General features: G+C 46.6%; 1 protein-coding gene and 1 long non-coding RNA gene across 11 annotated transcripts in view; one reads left to right on the top strand and one right to left on the bottom strand.

Annotated features, from left to right (window-relative positions):
- TTF1 (transcription termination factor 1) overlaps positions 1 to 8,215 on the top strand; it is a 28,880-nt gene extending 20,665 nt beyond the window's left edge. For 3 of the 4 annotated variants that reach the window (XM_061433946.1, XM_061433949.1, XM_061433948.1), the window contains 4 exons: positions 596 to 685; positions 1,874 to 1,939; positions 6,596 to 6,681; positions 7,939 to 8,215. In XM_061433946.1, the coding sequence (XP_061289930.1) occupies positions 596 to 685; positions 1,874 to 1,939; positions 6,596 to 6,681; positions 7,939 to 8,123 (427 nt within the window). In that variant the 3' untranslated portion in view covers positions 8,124 to 8,215. Of the gene's footprint in view, positions 1 to 595; positions 686 to 1,873; positions 1,940 to 6,595; positions 6,682 to 7,938 lie in introns of those variants that run through there. The other variant, XR_009739646.1, reaches the window with a different exon arrangement.
- A 4,912-nt stretch (positions 8,216 to 13,127) lies between these two features.
- LOC133257682 (uncharacterized) lies at positions 13,128 to 20,082 on the bottom strand. Of its 7 annotated transcripts, XR_009739653.1 has the most exons (4): positions 19,768 to 20,082; positions 19,222 to 19,352; positions 16,729 to 16,792; positions 13,128 to 13,496 (listed from the first exon to the last, which is right to left on the bottom strand). It is a non-coding gene; the product is annotated as an uncharacterized LOC133257682 (long non-coding RNA). The 7 variants fall into 7 exon arrangements; XR_009739649.1 differs by lacking the exon at positions 19,222 to 19,352 and having other exon boundaries at positions 13,128 to 16,000; XR_009739648.1 differs by lacking the exon at positions 19,222 to 19,352 and having other exon boundaries at positions 19,768 to 20,074.
- Between the last annotated feature and the right edge of the window lie 826 nt (positions 20,083 to 20,908).

The raw sequence follows: 20,908 nt of genomic DNA, 5'->3' as shown, positions 1-20,908 counted from the left end.
GGAGGTGAGCCCAGGCTGGGGGCTGCTTCAGTGCTGGAGTGTATGATGCCTTGGAACTTGGTTGTTGTTCGCTAAGTCATGTCCGTCTGTGCAACCCCATGGACTGTGGCACACTGGTTTCCTCTGCCCTCCACTATCTCCCAGGGTTTTCTCAGACTTGTGTCCATTGAGTTTGTGATACCATCCAACTATCTCATGCTCTGTCACCCCCTTCTCCTGCCCTCAATCTTTCCCAGCATCGGGGTCTTTTCCAGTGAGTCAGCTCTTCCAATCAGGTGACCAAATTGGAGCTTCAGCATCAGTCCTTCTAATGAATATTCAGGGTTGATTTCCTTTAGGATTGACTGGTTTGATCTCCTGGCTGTCCAAGGGACTCTCAAGAGTCTTCTCCAGTGTCACAGTTCAAAAGCATCGAATCTTCAGTGCTCAGCCTTCCTTATGGAACGTAGGTACTTTCATCCTGGAGGAAGCACCACTGAGATACCACCTTACAGCCTGAACAACAACCTGAATAAGGACAATTTCAATGAGGAAAACAAAGGACATTTTAATGGAAACTTAACCCTGAAAGTAAACTGTTTTTCTGTTAATACAGGACGGAAATTCTAACCAAGAGGATGACGAATGGTCGGGACGTGTACCGAGGAGTGAACGCTCTGCAGGCCAAGATCAATCTGATCGAAAGGTACAGAAATAGTCAGCAACACTGTTTTACTCCTTTTTCCCTCTAGGCAAAGAGTAGTTAACCAAGCCTCTGGGTCTAAGGGACCTGGGCTTGTGTAAAGGAGGGGCGCCGAAGAGCAGAAGAAGCCTCTGGATTCTGGGCACCCTTCATCCTGTTCTCTGTCAGGAATGCTGCTGCTCCTTCCTCGGTGGGCTTCTTCATTCTCCACCCTGGCCTGGCTGGGGATGCCCACCCCCCCTTTATTTCTATACCAGAGGGACTAGCAGAGACAAGGAGCACCTCTCAAGTGAGGTGGGCCTGGGTTCCAGTGAGGGTACATCGTGTGGGTGGTCCCACAATGACCCGAGCTCTCAGTCCGTCTCCTGGTGTGCAGAATAGACACAGTCCCCCCAGCTTCAGCAGATAGTGTCGAGGGTGAGTGGATTCATGGGCGCAAGGCCTTAAGCCAGTGTCTGTCATATAGTCAGTGCTAAGCACACAGTCACCACTCCTGTGTGTCTGCATTGAATGGTGAACTTGTGTTTGTTTTTTTTAATTGAAGTATGAAAGGAAAGTGAAAGTGAAGTCACTCAGTCATGTCCGACTCTTTGTGACCCCTTGGACTATAGCCCACCAGGCTTCTCCGTCCATGGGATTTTCCAGGCAAGAATATTGGAGTGGATTGCCATTTCCTTCTCCAGGAGATCTTCCCAACCCAAGGATTGAACCCGGGTCTCCCGCATTGTAGGCAGACGCTTTACCGTCTGAGTCACCAGGGAAGTCTTCAGTTGATTTAATTTCTGCTGTACAGCAAAGTGACTTAGTTATACATATATATGTGTATTTCTATATATACAGTATACTTTTTCATATTTCATTCTTTTCCATGACGGTTTATCACAGGATGTTGAACATTAACTGTGAAGTTGATGTTTTTTACCGTGAGGAGGCGACATGGCTTGGTGGGAGGTGCAAAGGGCTCAGGAGGAGGACAGGAAGCTTTTTGGTCTGGAGTTCATGTACCCCATGACCTTGGGCTAACCTTGGGTTTGCCTGCCTGTGTTACCCACTGGGCCTGGGTAACACAGGGAGCTGGAACAGAGGTGGACACGCTGAGGCCTTCCAGCTCTTAATATTCTGTGAGTCCACGAAGATGGCCATCATGCTGAATTTTGGCTTGAAAACCTAATTTTTATTTTTTTCTCATAGGTTGTACGAAATAAATGTGCAAGATGTTAATGAAATAGACTGGGAAGATCTTGCTAGCATCATAGGGTAAGGCCATTTGTTTAATATTAAGCTAGTGAAAAGATAAGAGATGACTTCTAATAAATGACTGGCTATCAGACTTCAAAGAACAGGACTGAAATTTGCACTGCTTATGTTACTCACCTTATAAATTATATTTATGAATCTTATAAAATGTATTGTATTGGTGAACCGCCCCTGCCCCCCTTAGTACTAGACCAGGTTAATCATACCAACCGTCCCTCTACTCCAGCCCCCATCTCCACCCCCAGGACACCTGCGAAGAGTGAATGAAATGTGTGTAGAGTCTCCTAAAGAACTCACCAGTTACGACTGGCAGGAGGACCCCACGTGGCCCTCACCCATCACCAGCCTCCTACCGTCTGCCCGTTGGCTCTGTCGTCCCTCCGTCCCTGTCCCCCTCCTGCTCCCCGTTCCAAGGGAATAGAATTGTTTCCATCAACCACTTGAGAGTTAGTGGTGGCTGACGTGTCCTCAGCAAGGATGTTACCCTGCATCTGCCGGCACAGTGATCACGCCCGGGGCGTCTGCGTGGCTGCAGTGTTCTTCTCTAACACACGGCCCCGTGCGGATTTCACCCGTTGTCCCAGAAATCCCTTCGAAGCACATTCCCCCGTCTTAGGATCCAACCCAGGATCTGTCTCCTTAGCGTCATCTAATCTGCAGAATTCTTCTGCCTCTGTGTTTCCTTCTTTTTATCGTTGCAGTGTCGTTGATTTGTTTCACACGTACAACAAAGCGATTCAATTTTGTGTGTGTGTGTGTGTGTGTGTGTATTTTCAGATTCTTTTCCATTTAAAAAAAAAAATCGTATTTATTTTGGCTACACTGAGCCTTTGTTGTGGCACTGCCCCTCCGCACGTGGGATCTTAGTCCTCTGACCAGGGATCGAACCCACACCCCCTGCATCGGAAGGCAGGTTCTTCACCACTGGGCCACCAGGGAAGTCCTTCACATTCTGTTCCATTATTACAAGGTGTTGAATATAGTTCCCTGGGCTGTACATTAGGTCCTTGCTGTTTATTTGTTTTATGCACAGCAGCAGGTATCTGTTAACGCCTTTGTCTTCATTGATGTTGAAACTGTGGGAGAACGCAGGCTGGTCGTCCTGTAGAACTTGCCTCAGCTGAAGCTTGTCGGAGGCTCCCTCACAGATAGATTTGCGTTTTGTATTTTACATAGGAATCCCTCAGGGGCGGAGCTATGTCTCTGTCACCAGGTCCCACCTTGTCCTGAGGCCTGTGGTTCTGACATGGACCCCTGGGCTCTGCCTCATTTCCCCTTGCAGAAAAGTGACAGTTTCTCTCCTGGTGGTAGGAAACGGCTGCGGGGAGCTATTTTGAGACCCCCTCAGGTTCCTCTTCCTCTCGGGGCCTCGCTGTGCTGATCATTTGCATCTCTCACCTGAGGAGTGCCATCTCACTCTCATCCGCTGTCAGTCTCTGCCTTTGTTGCTACGGTCCTTGCATTTTCAGCCAGTGAAGGAGAGGCCACCCCTCCTAAGGTCTGAAGCCGCTGCTGGCCCAGCAGGGAGAGCTGGCCGGCAGAGCCCTGTGCCTCTAAGCCCAGCAGATTGCCAGGCACTGTGGGGCGCAGGGTTGGTGGGCTTTGGGAGGCGGAGCGTTGAGGGACCCTCTGGCCTTTAGGTTTGAACGGTGGAGCAGGGAGCAGGGCTCCCGCAGCCTGGCTGCCTTTCAGAACCGTGGCTGCTGACGTGAGGTTGTCATCGATCCATTAGGAAGGGTGTAAACTGGCTCTAGTGGTTAGATATTTATATTTCAGGATTATGGACAAAGCATAGTCCATAAAGCATCAGTCCAGTTCAGTAGCTCAGTCCTGTCTGACTCTTTGCAACCCCGTGGACTGCAGCAGGCCAGGCCTCCCTGTCCATCACCAACTCCCGGAGTTTACCCAAACTCATGTCCATTGAGTCGGTGATGCCATCCAACCGTCTCATCCTCTGTCGTCCCCTTCTCCTCCCACCTTCAGTCTTTCCCAGCATCAGGGTCTTTTCACATGAGTCAATTCTTCGCATCAGGTGGCCAAAGTATTGGAGTTTCAAACATAAGGCATAGTGGTCAGTTATTTACATCTCAGGATTACGGACAAAGCACAGTTTTGGCTCTTTGCTTTTACTTACCATTGGAATCATGTAGCGGCAGGCCCTGTCAAGAGTCACACGCGCCCATGCTTCCAAACCCTTTCCTTTCTTTCTCACTCATCTCAGCAGTACGCCATCTGCTCTTCAGCTGGTGGGTCCCTAAGGGGGAGGTGTCAGGGGCTTTGAAGGAAGGAGATCCTGCCGTGCACCCCACCAACTCCCACTCCAAGAAGTATTCATGTGGACACATCTCTCCCTTTGCCATATCAAACCACTTTTGAAAAACCCTGACTTTTCCAATAAGTGTTTGGGTATCTTGCAACATTGCCTCAAATCACATTTCTTAAAGTGGGTTTTTAGTGATTTTAAGTAGAATTGTATACTTAAATATTGAATGTTCTGGTTAAGATTTAGAAATCTCAGGACTTCCCTAGAGGTGCAGTGGTTAAGAGTCCACACTGCCAATGCAGGGGGTGTGGGTTTGATCCTTGGTTGGGGAACTAAGATCCTACATGCTGTGCAGCATGGCCAAAAGATTAAAAAGAAGAAAAAAGAGATTTAGGAATCTCAAAGCTAGAAAATAGACATCATGGCATCCAGTCAAATACTGTTGGAAGTAGAACGTTCTCAAAGTTTTAATAATAAATTAAAACAGTGAAAATAATTAAATTGAAAGTTTGGTCTCCTCAGGTTCTTGAAGCCTCCCTCATGAATTATTTAGGCAGGATTTTTTAAAGACAGCATCCCTGCCTAATGAGATGTAACACCCACTTCATTTGAAAATGTTACTTCTTGAAGCCCAAGCTTTGATCTGCAGAGCAGTTTGGCACAGGGCACCGTGGGAAGAAGGAAGGTTTTCCAGATGGCCTAGAACTTGGCCTCTGCAGTCAGACAGACTGGGCGTCAAGTCCCGGAACTCTGCTTGGTGTTTAGCTGGCCTTCGTCAGGCGGTCCCCTCGCTGGTCTCCGCGCCACCGTTCCTCGTTTGCGGAGTGGTTGAACGCGTCCGTAATCAGGACTGAAGGGGACAGTGCGTGGTGCATAGTGTGTGCTCGGCGCGCCGCCGCTGCCGCAAAGAGGTATAAAGAGCCCAGCTGTCTTCCACGTGTGTAGCAGATCAAATTATTCCCACTAATCATATAACATCTAGATTAGCTAATTGTCAAAACAAATATGTCACACTTTTATGGTTTAAAGGGGAAGACATGCCCAGGAGGGCTTCCTTTGTGGCTCAGCTGGTAAAGAGTCCACCTGCAATTTGGGAGACCTGGGTTCAGTCCCTGGGTTTGGGAAGATCCCCTGGAGAAGGGAAAGGCTACCCACTCCAGTATTCTGGCCTGGAGAATTCCTCAGACTATATAGTCTGTGGGGTCGCAAAGAGTTGGACACAACTGAGCGACTTTCACTTTCACATGCCCAGGAAGTGACATTAGTGAATTTTCAATTAAAAAAAGTTTTTAAGATTTGGTTGTTTCCATCCTGCCTATTGTAAGTGGAAAATGAATTTGACTCACTAGCACACCGTAAGTGTCCACTTTCTTTAGCTTTGCAAAATTAAAAATCCAGACACCTGCCTTTGCATCGTGACAAATATATAGTTATCCTAACTGTAGTAAAGAGTGTAGGACTTGTGAATAATGCCATTTGTAGCCACATAGATGGACCTAGAGATTATCGTAGTTAAGTGCAATAAGTCAAAGAAAGACACATATCATGTGATATCACGTACATGTGGAATCTAAAAGAATGATACAAATGAACTTACTTATGAACAGAAATGGACTCGTGGACATAGAAAACAGATTTATGGTTACCAAAGGGGAATGGGAAGGGGTGAGGGGATGAATTAGGAGGTGGGATTAACATATATATACAACTATATAAAATAAACGACAAGGACCTACTGTATAGCACAGGGAACTATACTCAGTATCCTATACTAATCTATAATGGGAAAAATCTGAGGAAAGAATGTGTGGACTGTGTGTGACTGAATCACTTTGCTGCACACTTGAAACGTAATATTATAAATTAACTTCAATTAAAAAAAAATCTATCTGATAGCCAAAAAAGTATAGAATTTGGAATGGACCCAAGCGACGTTCCAGCCCTCGCCCTTCACAGCTGTAAAACCTTGGCTGGCTCTCTGTGCCTCGGTTTCCCCATCTCCAAAGTGAGGGCTCAGAGTCGGAGCCCCCTCGCAGAGCGGTGGTGAGGCTCGTGGCTGCTCTGTGGCAAGCAGAGAGCCAGGCTGGGGATGCGTAAGCATCAGCCCGTGCACACTGGTATCGCAGCTTGTCTTCCTTTCTGGTAGTTTATTCTAGTTTGGACAGAATTCATCTTACTGCACTGCTGTTTTGCTTCCTTTCGTATGTGTGTGTTTATGTGGACAGTAGCTTTTCATATGTCTTATTTTTCTCACACATGTGCAGACACGAGGATTAAGAAAGCTACTTGTGTCTGTAAACCACCCCTTCCTTAATCAGCGCGTTTAGTACACAGGACTGGAATGAGTTATTTTGAACTGCCACTAACTTTTTTACACCTTTTCCTTTCTAAAGGGATGTTCCCCCATCTTACGTCCAGACTAAATTTTATAAACTAAAAGCTACCTGCGTTCCTTTTTGGCAGAAGAAGACTTTCCCAGGTCAGTGTTTTCAGTATTTGAATAGTTAAAAACAGCACATGTGGGCACACATTGGTCGTGTGACCTTGGGCAGGTGACTTCTGGGAACCTCGGATTTTTCAAATGTGAAAACTGACAAATTATAACCCCTGCCTGGGGCTTCTCTGGCAGCTCAGTGGTACAGAACCTGCCTGCCAATGCAGGAGACATTGGTTCAATCCTTGGGTAGCGAAGATCCCCTGGAGAAGGAAAGGGCAACCAATTCCAGTATTCTTGCCTGGAAAATCACACGGACAGAGGAGCCCAGACAGAGGAGCCTAGCAAGCTACAGTCCATGGGGTCACAGAGAGTCAGACACAACCGAGCAAATGAACACACACGCATGCAACCCCACCTTTTTTTGAATGTACTAGAAGAGCTAACAGACTTGTAAAATGTGGTCACCAGGGTGCTGGGCACTTGGCAAGCACTTGACATGTAACCGTGAGTGATCCTGGGTTGCACACACCGTACGCTTACATACACACGCTCACACCACATGCCTGCACACACACTGTTTCACAGACAACTGGATGCGCCCAGCTCTTTCTCTGAAGCCTTTTGTGAGTGATTTCCACATGTAATTCTCAAACCTGGACCATGAGAGTAAGCAGTGTGTGTAAAGTACACAAAGCAGAGCCACCTGTAGGGGATGCGCCCCTGCGACAGGGCACACCAGACACGCGAACTGACGCACGTAATTGGAGGTGCAAACACATACTCATATCTTGGAAGTTCTCAGCTTGAGGCTTCCTATGTAGGGGACGCACCCTGGGCTTTACCGCAGATACGGTGCATCCTCATGTCTGGGCTGGGTCCAGAGGCAAGGTTGTTCTCTAACAAACTCACAGCAGAGTCGCCGGTACCCTGCCCAGGGCCAGCGTTTGGGAGCTGCTGGCTTGAGTGATGCTCTGCTTTGTAGTGTGTGACGAATGCTTCCTGCATTCAGCAGACCCCGCTTCCTGGGCTTGAATCTGATTTTACCCTCCTGATTCCATGACTTCGGGCAAGTTACATAATGTCTTTATGCCTCATTTGAAAAACGGGTGAACAATAGTGCCTACCCGTCATAGGAGTTTTTAGCAGGTTGGACGAGGGGCTGTGAGTGAACCAGTAAGAGCTGGGTCTTGGCACACAGTAAAGCCAGGAGCGATACATTGTCATCGTAAGCACCCTCTGTCCTTGACTTTGAAAAGAGGCATTGTCAGACCATCTCAAGATTCAATCTCTTTTCTTTAGAGATCATAGACTACCTTTATGAGACTAGTCTCCCGCTGCTTAAAGAGAAGTTGGAAAAGAAGATGGAGAAAAAAGGGACTGAGATCCAGGCTCCAGCAGCCCCTAAGCCTGTCTTCCTGTTTCGAGACATCTTTTATTATGATGATGACGACAGTGAGGGAGAAGACAGAGATGAAAAAAGTTAAGCAACTGTTACTCTCTCTTGTCCATTTTTCTAGGTTTGGTTTTATTTATAGATGTCAATAAAGATATTTTCACTATTGATTTTACTAAAGAAGGGTCTGAAAATGGTAACTTACATTCTGGACATTTAAACATTGTTTCACATTTCATATTCAAGTCTATCTGAATGTGAAAAGAAAGGTGAGTGTATGGGTTGATTTAATATTTCTGTGCCATTGTGTCAAGAAGATCCCCTGGAGAAGGGAATGGCAACCCACTCCAGTTTCTTGCCTAGGAAATCCCACGGACAGAGGAGCCTGGCGGGCTACAGTCTATGGGATTGCAGAGTCGGACTCGACCGAGTGACTAGCACTTTGCTTTTGAATGGTTTTCGCAAAACAGCAGGGTCCCAGATCTTTCTAATGTCAACAAGGCAGTTACGTCTGAAGAACATTTTCTCTCTTTCTTTATTTTTTTTGGCTGCACCGTGCAACTTTTGGGGTCTTAGTTTCCTGACCAGTTACTGAACCCAGGCCCTGGGCAATGAAAGCACAGAATCCCAGCCACTGGACCGCCACGGAATTCCTCCAGTGAGCATCTTCATGGTGTGGATTCAGCTGTATGTATACTCGGCAAGAAAAGAACATTAACGTTTTGTTAGTGCATGCCATTTTGCTTTCTGTTTTTCAGTTGTTTAGATGTATGTTCTGTGTGTGTATTAGGTAAGTGGTACAGGGAGGTTTGTGTTTCCGCAGCTCAGTTTCAGTTCCCGTGTGCCCGTCACGGTGGGTGTATCTCATCTTCCTATGTGTGATTCTAGTGTTAAGACAGGTGTTGTCCATAAAACTGGCCCTTTCAAAGCCAGTTACAGAATTCACCTGCTGTTTAACTGGAAAAAACAAACCAGCCAGCAGTCTCTTCCACTGCTTCTGGAAAAAACTGCCTCCGTTAGACTTACTGACAGATGCTGTCTGGGTCTCGGTCACAACCCATACCTGATGGAAGCTGAAAGGTAATTTTAACATTGGGCTAGTCCATCAATCTGGAAAGCAAACCGCTCTAGATATTTCAAACAGAGAATTCAGTATAGGGATTTAGGTTATGAAATTGTTCACAGGACAAAGGGGCAAACGGGAGCGAGGCTGAATTGCCCAGCAATGGGGAACTGAGGGGAAGCGGCTGCAGCCGCCAGCGGCCCAGGTGAACATGCCCTGGTGCTGACTTTGCAGGCTCTGGGCTGTCTGCTGCTGCAGGAGCCTGTGCACCTGTGTCTGCTTAGAACACAACGGCTTCTGCCTCCCTCCTAGCCTAGCCTCCCACGAGTGCCTCCCATGGGTGGCCCCTTAGCAGAACCCTGCTGGCGAGGGCAATCAAGTTCCCAGGCTTCTAGCCTCGTCTGTACAGGGGAGAACATAGAAAAGGAGGTGTGGGTGAATAGCATCGCGTGCCGTGATGTCCCCCTCTGTGCCGAGATGTGACACCCCCTCCCCTGAGGATTCTCTGATAATGTTTATGTGGCACCATGATATGCGATGTTGGTTAACTCATCCACAGAGCTAGACATTCTCCCAAACTTGCCATCATGGGAGAAGGAAGAATACAGAGAACGAGTTTAGGAGTCCTCAGTTCAGTTCAGTTCACTTCAGTCGCTCAGTCGTGTCCGACTCTTTGCGACCCCATGAACCGCAGCACACCAGGCCTCCCTATCCATCACCAACTCCCAGAGTTTATCCAAACTCGTGTCCGTTGAGTCCATGATGCCATCCAACCATCTCATCCTCTGTCGTCCCCTTCTCTTCCCACCTTCAATCTTTCCCAGCATCAGGGTCTTTTCAAATGAGTCAGCTCTTCGCATCAAGTGGCCAAAGTATTGGAGTTTCAGCTTCAGCATCAGTCCTTCCAATGAACACCCAGGACTGATCTCCTTTAGGATGGACTGGTTGGATCTCTTTGCAGTCCAAGGGACTCTCAAGAGTCTTCTCCAACACCACATTTCAAAAGCATCAATTCTTCGGCGCTCAGCTTTCTTTACAGTATATCCCCAGACCTATCACCATGTTGTACACACAACAGACAATAAATATTCAGGAAACAAGTGAGGATTTTCTGTATGACAAGCATTTTGCCCTAGTCACCTCCTTCTGTCTGTCAAACATACCAATCTTCATGCTGATGGGAATATGACTTCCCTTGTGGTTCAGCTGGTAAAGAATCAGCCTTCAATGTGGGAGACCTGGGTTCTATTCCTGGGTTGGGAAGATCCCCTGGAGAAGGGAAGGGCTACCCACTCCAGTATTCTGGCCTGGAGAATTCCATGGACTGTATAGTCCTTGGGGTTGCAAAGAGCTGGACACACTGAGCGACTTTCACTTCTGGAGGACAATGTGGTAGAATACATCAGAGCCTTAAGAATGTACATATTCTGAGTGTCTAAACAGGTCCTCTGGGGGCAGGACGCCTTCAGGGAGACCAAGAAAAGCCAGGTGGGATGTCCACTGTGCAGCAGACAAAGAATGTGAGCCAGTGCTGGGGGCCAAGGCCAGTTCTGCTGTGTCCTCCAGAAACTGCAAAGCCAGGCACGGTGCCTGGCATAGAGTGCCACCCAAGACCACCTTTGCCCCCTAGGTAGTGGTGGGACTGGAATCTTATACTGCAAAGAAGGACAAGGAGGCAGCTCTCTGAGCCCTCCCTGCAGCAGGCCTCGGAAGCAACCCAGGAAGTCCCAGAGAGTCAGAGAAGAGAAAGGATGAAGGAAGTAGAGTCAGGTGGAGCAACACCAGAAGGTCGGGATCTGCTGTGTCTGTCTTTGAAGATGAAGAGGGCACCAGCCAAGGAATACAGGAGGCCTCTAGGAACTGGGAAAGGTGAGGAAGTGAATTCTTCCCCAGCATGCTAAGGGGGAACACAGCCTTGATGACACCTTGATTTCAGAGACCCATGTCAGACTTCCAACCTGCAGAACTGTAATATAATCATTTGCATCATTTAAAGCCAGTAAGTGTGCAGCAATTTGTGATGACAGCAACAGGAAATTCCTGCCCTGCCAGCTCTCTCCCCTGTACTGGAAACCCCAGCAGATTCAGAGGTACAGGCTCTATATGCCGGGCTTCAAGACCACCAGTGCTCGATGCACTGACTTGGGCCCTGCAGGGCTGTGGGTAATTGGGAAGAGGTTCTAGTCAGCCCTTGGGGAGGCCAGAGTTCTACCCCGGGCCCCAGTGGGGAACAGGCCTGCCAGCTGCTGCACGTGGAAAAGAGCACTTGGGCTTTGGTGTCTGAAGGGCCTGAATCCAAAGCCTAGTTGGCGCTTTCCTAAGTGCGTGACTATGGACAAGGCCCTTAACCTTTTGCCGCCTTAGTTTTCTTCTGTGTAAAATGGGGAGAGTGGCACCTGCCTTAGAAGACTGTTGGAGTAAATAAGGTCACAAGGGAAGGTGCTCACAACAGTGCCTGACACCCAGTAAATGCTCCAAAAAATACGGGGAAAAAAGAATGTACATATTCTGTGATGCAGCAATTGTACTGCTAGGACCTAAAGAGAAAGTAGAACAAGTGTAAAAGACTGGCAGATTTACAATATGAAACCTAGAAATGAGTGTTCCTTAGAGGAAATTCACTGTATTACGGTATATTCCTCGAATCAAATACTGTTCAGTCTCTAAGTCATGTCCAACTCTTTGTGACCCCATGGACTGCAGCATGCCAGGCTTCCCTGACCTTCACTGTCTCCCAGAGTTTGCTCAAAACTCCTGTCCATTGAGAATGGAATATTAGGCAGTAATTAAAAATGATGATAGATTTGGTTAACATAAAAGGTGAATAGTATTATCATCTAAAATACTGAATGAAGTACTTTCTGTATTTCATTCAGAAAGGTACATATATTTTCTTAATTTTGTTACCAGTAAAAGAAAATTGTGTAAATACAGATGCATTAAAATGTATAGGAGGAATGAAACCCGAAGTGCTGACAGTGGGTCTCTCCAGGCAGTGGGACTGTTGAGTTTTGGGGCTAGAACTCTCAATCTGAAAATGCCAGAAAATCAGACTCAGGTAGACCAAAGGGATTTGGGAACTCTCAAGACTGGAAGTCCAGAGGGAGAGGATAGGTCCAGTTATTCAGCATCCTCAAAACGTGTGTTCTTGCTGATTCTAGGCTCTCCCTTCTCCAGAGTCCACTTCGTCTTCAGTCCACACAATGGGGGCCCCTTTTGCCCCAAGGATGCCTTCATGGAGCCCCATGTTATAGCATTCTTACTATTTAAATAGAGGGTGCCATTCAAAGAAGAGAACAAGAGCCGTTGCTCAAATCCTGGCTTTTGTTCCCAGTGCCCAAGTTAGAGCTTGTGCGCAACTTTGAGCCATCACCGCAGCCAGGAAATCAGGATGGTCTTCAACCTACCTGGGTCCTTTCTGGAGCTCAGCATGCCTATGTGACTGAAAGGGGAAACGGCCCAACGGAAAACCAGGGTCGCAATATAGCAGAAGAGGTCAATGGACTCAGAGAAAGCAACCCATACATGCAGGAGTGTGGGTCATTACCTGTGCTGTGGATTTGACCCGATAAACTTGGGCACTTTGTGAAAGTTTAGTTTTTTAATTTTTTCTCATCCCTAGCTCCATGCCCCTCCACCCCCCCAAAAAATCTTACCTTTGCCAAACACCCTTTTTACATATAAAGATCCAGAAATCTGGAAGACAGAGACGGGACGGCTAGACTGTATTTGTCAAACGCACGTCTGAGAGGAGAGAAAAGGGAAAACCCTGAGTTTGGTTTGAATGTGTAGACTTTGTAGGACCCACAGGGACCATTTGAGGAGACCCCCGTCCACAGCATGGAGAGAGAAGAAAAAGCCACACGAGAGTGATGGGTTGGTATGTTAACTCCACCAGGGTGAAAGTTGGAGCCATGAAATGAACAACCCCATTTAGAGTGAGAAAAAGGGCAGAAGAGGAAACCTGTACTACTCTGAGGAGTAGACTCAGAAATTGAACAGAGGTAAAGAAAAATGACCTAGCAAAAGACATTGGAACAGATAAAACTTTTAATAGTCTTGACTGCATTTATTTGCATTCTTGACCCTGTTCTTGGCCACTGAGCACTTTGAATAAGCATGACTTTCAGCTGTTTATCTTGATTTGTAGACTTCATTGTCTAACGAGGAGGTCAGGACCACAGCACAAAGGAGGCACGCGATGGGTGTCGTTGCAGGAGCAGGGTGTCCATTCTCCTCGGAACACTGCTTTCAGTTCAGCAAACATCGTCGGCCACTTGTGCTGTGAGCCAGGCCCTGTTCGGAGCTAAAGATGCAAGAGGGAACCACACAGACTTGGTGCCTGTTTTCCTGGAGGCCACACAATCTAGCACTTCCTGAACACGTTTTCAAATGCACCTCCTGAAATACACACCACAATTATAATTCCTCAACCTCATCAAATAATCCATTGATCCATCAGCCCACTCCTAGCCTATCCACAGCTTCATCGTGACAATCCCTCCCTTCTGAACAAGACCTGGGTGAGTCCTTCCATCTGCCTTCTACTTGCACCACAAGAGCCAAGTATTCCTAGAAGAAAATCACACAACTGAGCTGGTTGAATGACTAAACCTTGAAAGGACCCAGTGTTATCAGCAACCCTCTGACAGGCTTGCTGTTCTTTGACCTGCATCAGCTATTCTGTATATTCAACTCTCCCATGTCCCTCCTCTGTTCTTTCCTCGGTTCATTGAGAAAATTGAAGCCATTGTCCATCAATTCCCTCTCCCCTACACCAACCAGTCAACCGTGCCTTCATCTATACTCATTCCTCCTACTGCAAGCTGAGTCCCTCTACCTGAGCCCTTCAGTCTGTCTCCTTTATCTTAGAGATTTCGAACATTTGCTGACTCTTCTAAATTGTCAGTTTCATCATCTATCCTGGAGGAGAAGCAGATGACATCGGATGAGACGGTTGAATGGCATCACTGACTCGATGGACATGAGTGTGAGCATACTCTGGGAGATGGTGAAGGACAGGGAAGCTTGGCATGCTGCAGTCCCTGGGGTGGCGAAGAGTCGCACATGACTTGGTGACTGAATAACACCTATTCTGGATCCTTCGAGCCACCTTTGATTCTATGTATACAGAATCAAATAGCACTTTCTGCTACACTCCTCCCACTGCCCTCAACTTCTAATTGTTCATGTTCCTGGAGGCTTTGGGGGGCTCTTCACAGTCTCCCAATGCCTTAAAATAACATCTATAGGCTGATGGCTCTGAATGAAATGTGTAGTTAGAGGTCAGATTCTCCCACAAACCACAAGCTACAAAATTTACCTGCCTACCTGCCATCTCCACTTAAGCATCTTACACCTCACTTTGACATGTTACAAACAGCTTTGTAGCTGTCTACACACACCTCAGAGTCTCACCTGCTCCCAACCTTTCTCACTGCTGCTGGTGGTGTCACTGTTCACCGCACTGCTCCAGTCAGGAACCTAGGAGGATCCGTCCTTGCTGTGTGCACCTTCCCCCACTACCTCCACAGTCAGCCCATTAGCAAGCCCCATCACTTCTGCTTCCAAACACTGACCTGCACCTGAGGTGTGCCTCCACCAGCTACCTTAATCTTGGGCATCACCCTCTTTGTATGACATATACTGACCTCCCTGCATTCACTACTGGTCCTTTTTCAAGCTAGACTCTACAGCTGCAAAATTGGTCATGGCATCACTCTGTTCAGAACCTTTGAAATGACTTCTCGCTGCACTTGTGGATAATGTTCAAACTCTATGTCGTTGTCTATGAAGGTTCTGCACAATCTTATCTTTCCAGGCTCCCATTCCCCTCGCTCCACAAAAAAATAAATAAAATAAAAATTTAAGGAAACCCATCAGTACAATTCACCATGTTAATGAAGAATAAAAGCTACTGCTGCTGCTGCTGCTGCTAAGTCACTTCAGTCGTGTCCGACTCTGTGCGATCCCATAGACAGCAGACCACCAGGCTCCTCTGTCCCTAGGATTCTCCAGGCAAGAACACTGGAGTGGGTCGCAATTTCCTTCTCCAATGCATGAAAGTGAAAAGTGAAAGTGAAGTCGCTCAGTCATTCCGACTCTTTGCGACCCCATGGACTGGAGCCTATGAGGCTCCTCCGTCCATGGGATTTTCCAGGCAAGAGTACTGGAGTGGGGTGCCATTGCCTTCTCCGAATAAAAGCTACATGTGGGGGCAAAAAATAAGGAAATTGCACTTGATAAATTCCAGCTCCAACCAATAAGAATAGACGGCAACCACCTCAAACTGGTAAAGGTTATCTGCAAAAGGTTATCTGCAAAAACCTGCAGCCAACATTATTCTTAAAGGCAACACACTGAAATGTTTCGCTTTGAGATAAAGAAAGAGAAGGATTCCTACACTCAACTCTTCTCAGCCTTAGCCAGTCAGTGCTGTCAGGGAAGGAAAGAAAGTGAAAGCTACCTGGATTGGGAATGAAGGTCTAAAATGGCCATTATCCATAGATGATTTGAGTGTGAACTCAGGAAATCCGAAAGACTGTATAAAAGATGTATTGGAATTAATGTGTTAAGCAAAGTTACTAGAGACAAGTTCAATATATAAAAATCAATTCCATCTCTATACGAGTGATAAACAAAATTTTAAATTTTATGTAAATATTAAATTCCTGTGCTGCCATAAAAAAATCATCCCGAGGTTCGTGGCCTAAAACCACACAAATTATTATCTTACTGTCCTGTGGGTCAGAAGTCTTGTATGGGTGTAATGAGGCTGAGGTCAGGATGTCAGCAGGACTGGAGGCTTTCTTGTCTGGAGGCTCTTGGAGGGAGTCTGGCTCCTGCTCCTCTGGCTGGTTGAAAGAATCCAGTTCCTGGTGGTTGTGGAGCTGTTTTCCTGCCGGCTATAAGCTAAAGACTTAGACCGTAACCACAGTCTCCAGGCAGGCAGTGTGGTGTATGGATTAAGCACACGGCCTGGACAACTACGGTTACTAGCTATGTAGAGGCAAGATATGAGTGAGCCATGCCTCCCTTCCCTCACTTGTAGAAGGGGACCTATCTTACTGAAGCTTAGGACTTAATGAGAGTTAGTGTTGTCAGTGCTTTCATTATTAACAATCTAGGCCCACATCCAGCGTGTGCCCACATTTTGCAGTCATCTCCTCTCCCAAATTCCACACTCCCAGAAAGTGAAGAAAGTGAAAGCCGCTCAGTCGTTTCTGACTCTTTGTGACCCCATGGACTATACAGTCCATGGAATTCTCCAGGCCAGAGTACTGGAGTGGGTAGCCTTTCCCTTCTCCAGGGGATCTTCCCAACCCAGGAATCGAACCCAGGCCTCCCTCATTGCAGGCGGATTCTTTACCAACTGAGCCACAAGCGAATCCCAAGAATACTGGAATGGGTAGCCTCTCCCTTCTCCAGTGGATTTTCCCAACTCAGGAATTGAACTGGGGTCTCCTGCATCACAGGTAGATTCTTTACCAACTGAGCAACAGGGAAGCTTCCACACCCCCAGTCCCCAATGTTTTTCTCTAGCAGCTCTCACACACAGCATCCTTCCTGTCTCCCTGATTCTCCAGGTGCTATTTCCTTTACCTGGAATATCCTCCCCACCTCATTTGCTTACCAAACTCTGAAGCATCCTCCAAAGCTCAGGCCTCGGGACTTTCCTGCTGGTCCAGTGATGAAGACTGCCAATGATAGGGGACATAAGTTCAATCCCTGGTCCAGGAAGATGCCACATGCCTCAGAGCAACTAAGCCCATGTGCCATGACCGCTGAACCCCAGTGCTGCAACTACTGAAGCCTGAATGCCTACAGCCCATGCTCCCCAAGAAAAGCCACTGCAGTGAGAAGCCAGTGCCACTCAATGAAGAGTAACCCCTGCTTGCTGCAGCTAGAGAAAGCTGGCAAGCCGCAGTGAAGACCCAGCACAACCAAAATAAAATAATTAATTTTCAATACAAGCAAGTCCTCTATGAAAATTAAAAAAAAAACTATAAAATTGGGAAATCTGAATTATTGGGGGGAAAGTTAGAGACTGTTGAATCTCACTAAGGTACAATTCTAAAGCTTTTCATGCATATAAACTCTACCCGGCATGGGACCAACCTCAGAGAAGAGCCATAATTTATATACACATGCCTGCTCAGGTGCATTAAACCTCAACAGCTTCCATGAAAGAATTTAACTTATTTTCATTTTTGGTTGTGCTGGGTCTTCTTGTGGTATGTGGGCCTCCCGTTTCGGTGGCTTCTCTTGTTGAGGTGCACAGGCTCTAGGCACACGGGCTTCAGTAGTTATGGCACACAGGCTTAGTTGCTCCACAGAATGAGGAATCTTTCTTGACCAGTAATTGAACGCACGTCCCCTGAATCGGCAGGCAGACTCCCATCCTCTGTACCACCAGGGAAGTCCGAGAATTTACTTTATTTTCTTTTGAACTTTTTGTATTGGGGTATGGCTGATTAACAATATTGTGATAGTTTCAGGTGAACAGTGAAGGGAAAGAATTTACTTTTAAGAGGAGAAATTAAGTACTTTTAAAGTCATAAGTAGGAGAAGGCAATGGCACCCCCACTCCAATACTCTTGCCTGGAAAATCCCATGGATGGAGGAGCCTGATAGGCTGCAGTTCATGGGGTCGCTAAGAGTTGGACACAACTGATCGACTTCACTTTCACTTTCATGACTGGAGAAGGAAAAGTCACCCCACTCCAGTGTTCTTGCCTGGAGAATCCCAGGGACTGGGGAGACTGGTGGGCTGCCGTCTATGGGGTCACACAGAATCAGACATGACTGAAGTGACTTAGCAGCAGCAGCAGCAGTCATATGTATTTGTATTCATATCAACTATCCTGCAGTATTATAAACCCACCATGAAAGCCACAACATTCTGATTTGGTACTTAAAATTATATTTTTAGAATGAAAACTATCAAGAGAGTAACATGTGACTTCAACAAAAGTATTATTTTTATTGTATTACAGGCCACTAGCTTGATTTGGCAAAATTTTGTAACTTGGTAAAGTTATTTGTACTTCCCAAAGTCCTTATTTCATACATTGTCCCAATGAGCTGGATGGGCTTTCCTGGTGGCTCAGGAGTAAAGAATCTGCCTGCCAATGCAGGAGATTCAGGTTCGATCCCTGGGTCGGGAAGATCCACTGGAGAAGGAAATAGCAACCCACTTCAGTATTTTTGCCTGGGAAGTCCTATGGACGGAGGAGCCTGGTGGGCTATAATTCCTGGGGGCACAAGAGTCAGACACAACTTAGTAACTAAGCCACCACCACTGTGGGCTGGATAAGTTAGCTGAAAAAGCAAAGTCATTGCCTGAGTTTTGTAGCACTGCAGACTTACACAGAAGGATGGCTGTTCTCATCTTTCAGCATCTCACATTTTCTTAGCTTAAAAAATTATATGTGTCAAAACCATGCTTTTGTGATTTCTAACACATGGTATATCAGGCTGTTGGAATATAATTAGTTTTAGACTTGTGACCATAAAAGACCTTTTTTATATGAAGAGCTGTACATTATTTGAAATTACCCAAATGATGTCTTGATTTGAGGCACAAATCCTAGGTACTTATAGCTTTTAGTAATATGGTGCCACTGTGAGAAGAGGGGTGGGGAGAAAAATGATTAATATAAAGTAATTATTAAGTGAATTTCACCACAGTTTATATTTATGGGAGATCTTTATATTGGATGCCAAAGGGCACGTGCAATCTGGAAAACAATCTAGCAAATATATTTTGTTACATGTTTTGTATCAGATAATTATCAACCACTACAAACTCTGGTGGCTCAGATGGTAAAGAATCAGTCTGCCAATGCAGGAGACTCGGGTTTGATCCCTGGGCTGGGAAGATCCCCTGGAGTAGGTAATGGCAACCCACTCCAGTATTCTTGCCTGGAGAATTCCGTGGATAGAGGAGCCTGGCGGGCTACAGTTCATGAGGTTGAAAAGAGTCGGACAAGACTGAAGTGACTCAGCATGCACACACAACTGAAAAATCAACCCTTCTAATATCTATAAGAGAGCAGGAAATAAGGGCAATATGCCACCTGAAACACCGGAGAGACAGAGGCAAATACAAAGAACGACTATTTACCTGAGCAGAAACCCACAAATGAAAGCTGCCATGGGAACCAGTTCTACTTAAGAAAATCTGAACTACAATTGCCAGCAGCTTCCCTGGTGGCCCGGAGACTTTCCTGGTAACTCAGCTGGTAGAGCATCTGCCTGCAATGCAGGAGACCCTGGTTCAATCCCTGGGTAGGGAAGATCCCCTGGAGAAAAACGTCTACCCACTCCAGTGTTCTGGCCTGGAGAATTCCATGGACTATGCATGGGGCCTCAAAGAGTCGGACACAACTGAACGACTTTCACTTTCACTGGTGGCTCAGACGGTAAAAAAAATCTGCCTGCAATGCAGGAGATCCAGGCTACTGTGGACAACTCAGAGGGTTAAAAACTCTAGGAGCACTGACTCACAGAGAAGGCCCCCTCTTCCCCTCCCCATCCCCCACCTATTTTATGAGTTTTACCTCCAGGAATTTGATGAGGTTCCCACAGTACCAAAGAAAATTCCCCTTGTTCCTCCAGCAGGAAGAGAAGAAGAAATACACCAGAGCGTTCTGTTCTCAACAAAACCTACCTTCAGGACAACCTAGCAGGCAGAGTATTGTCAGAGCGTAACTGACCTGGGGGAAGGGAAAGACCCAACTCCTGCAGTTCTAGCCACCCACTGCAGCCGAAACAGGAAGAAAAAAAAAATTAAAAACACTTGTGGAAAAAAAAAGGGAAACACTTGTGAAGTTCACAGTTCAGTGGTAGATCAGTAAAAGATTTGGACCTAATCACGGGACTATACAACAATGCCTCCTGCCACACCTCACCACCATTTCCTAAAAGCTTATTTATAACAGTCACTTTTACATAGTACATTCTGTCCCACTATCAAGAACAATTTACAGGGAGGTCCCTGGTCCAGTGGTGAGAACTCTACTCTCCCACTGCAAGGGGCCCGGATTCAATTCTGGTTGGGGAGCTAAGATCCCCCACGTCCCCCTCTGCAGCCAAAAAAATAACAAAACCAACAAACAATAACAACAAAACCCAAAGGCATACCATGAGGCGAAACCACAATTTGAAGAGACAGAGCAAGCATCAGATCTAGACATGTGAGGGTTTTCAGACCAGAAAGGTGAAAGTGAAACGGAAGTCACTCAGTCGTGTCCGACTCTTTGCGACCCCATGGGCTGTAGCCTACCAGGCTCCTCTGTCCATGGGATTTTCCAGGCAAGAGAACTGGAGTGGATTGCCATCTCCCTCCAGGGGATCTTCCCAACCCAGGGATCAAACCCGGGTCTCCTGCATTGTAGACAGACGCTTTACCGTAAGGTAAAGTCCAGGGAAGTCCACATAATTACTATGCTAAGAGCTCTGATGGATAAAGCAGACAGCATGCAAGAAAAGATACACAAGTAAGCAGAGACTTGGAAATCCTAAGAGAGAACCAAAAAAAAAAAAAAGAAGCTAGAGATAAAAAACATAATAACAGACATAAATGCCTCTAATGGGCTTACTGGATTTCCCTGATGGCTCAGCAGGTGAAGAATCTGCCTGCAATGCAGAAGACACAGGAAATGCGAGTTTGATCCCTGGGTTGGGAGGATCCCCTGGAAAAGGAAATGACACCCACTCCAGTATTCTTGCCTGAAAAATCCCATGAACAGAGGAGCCTGACGGGCTACAGTCCATGGGGTTACAAAGAACCAGACATGACTGAGTGACTA

This window comes from Bos javanicus, chromosome 11, assembly GCF_032452875.1.
Source record: "Bos javanicus breed banteng chromosome 11, ARS-OSU_banteng_1.0, whole genome shotgun sequence".
NCBI lineage: Eukaryota > Metazoa > Chordata > Mammalia > Artiodactyla > Bovidae > Bos > Bos javanicus.
This window is presented reverse-complemented; position numbering and strand designations above follow the sequence as displayed.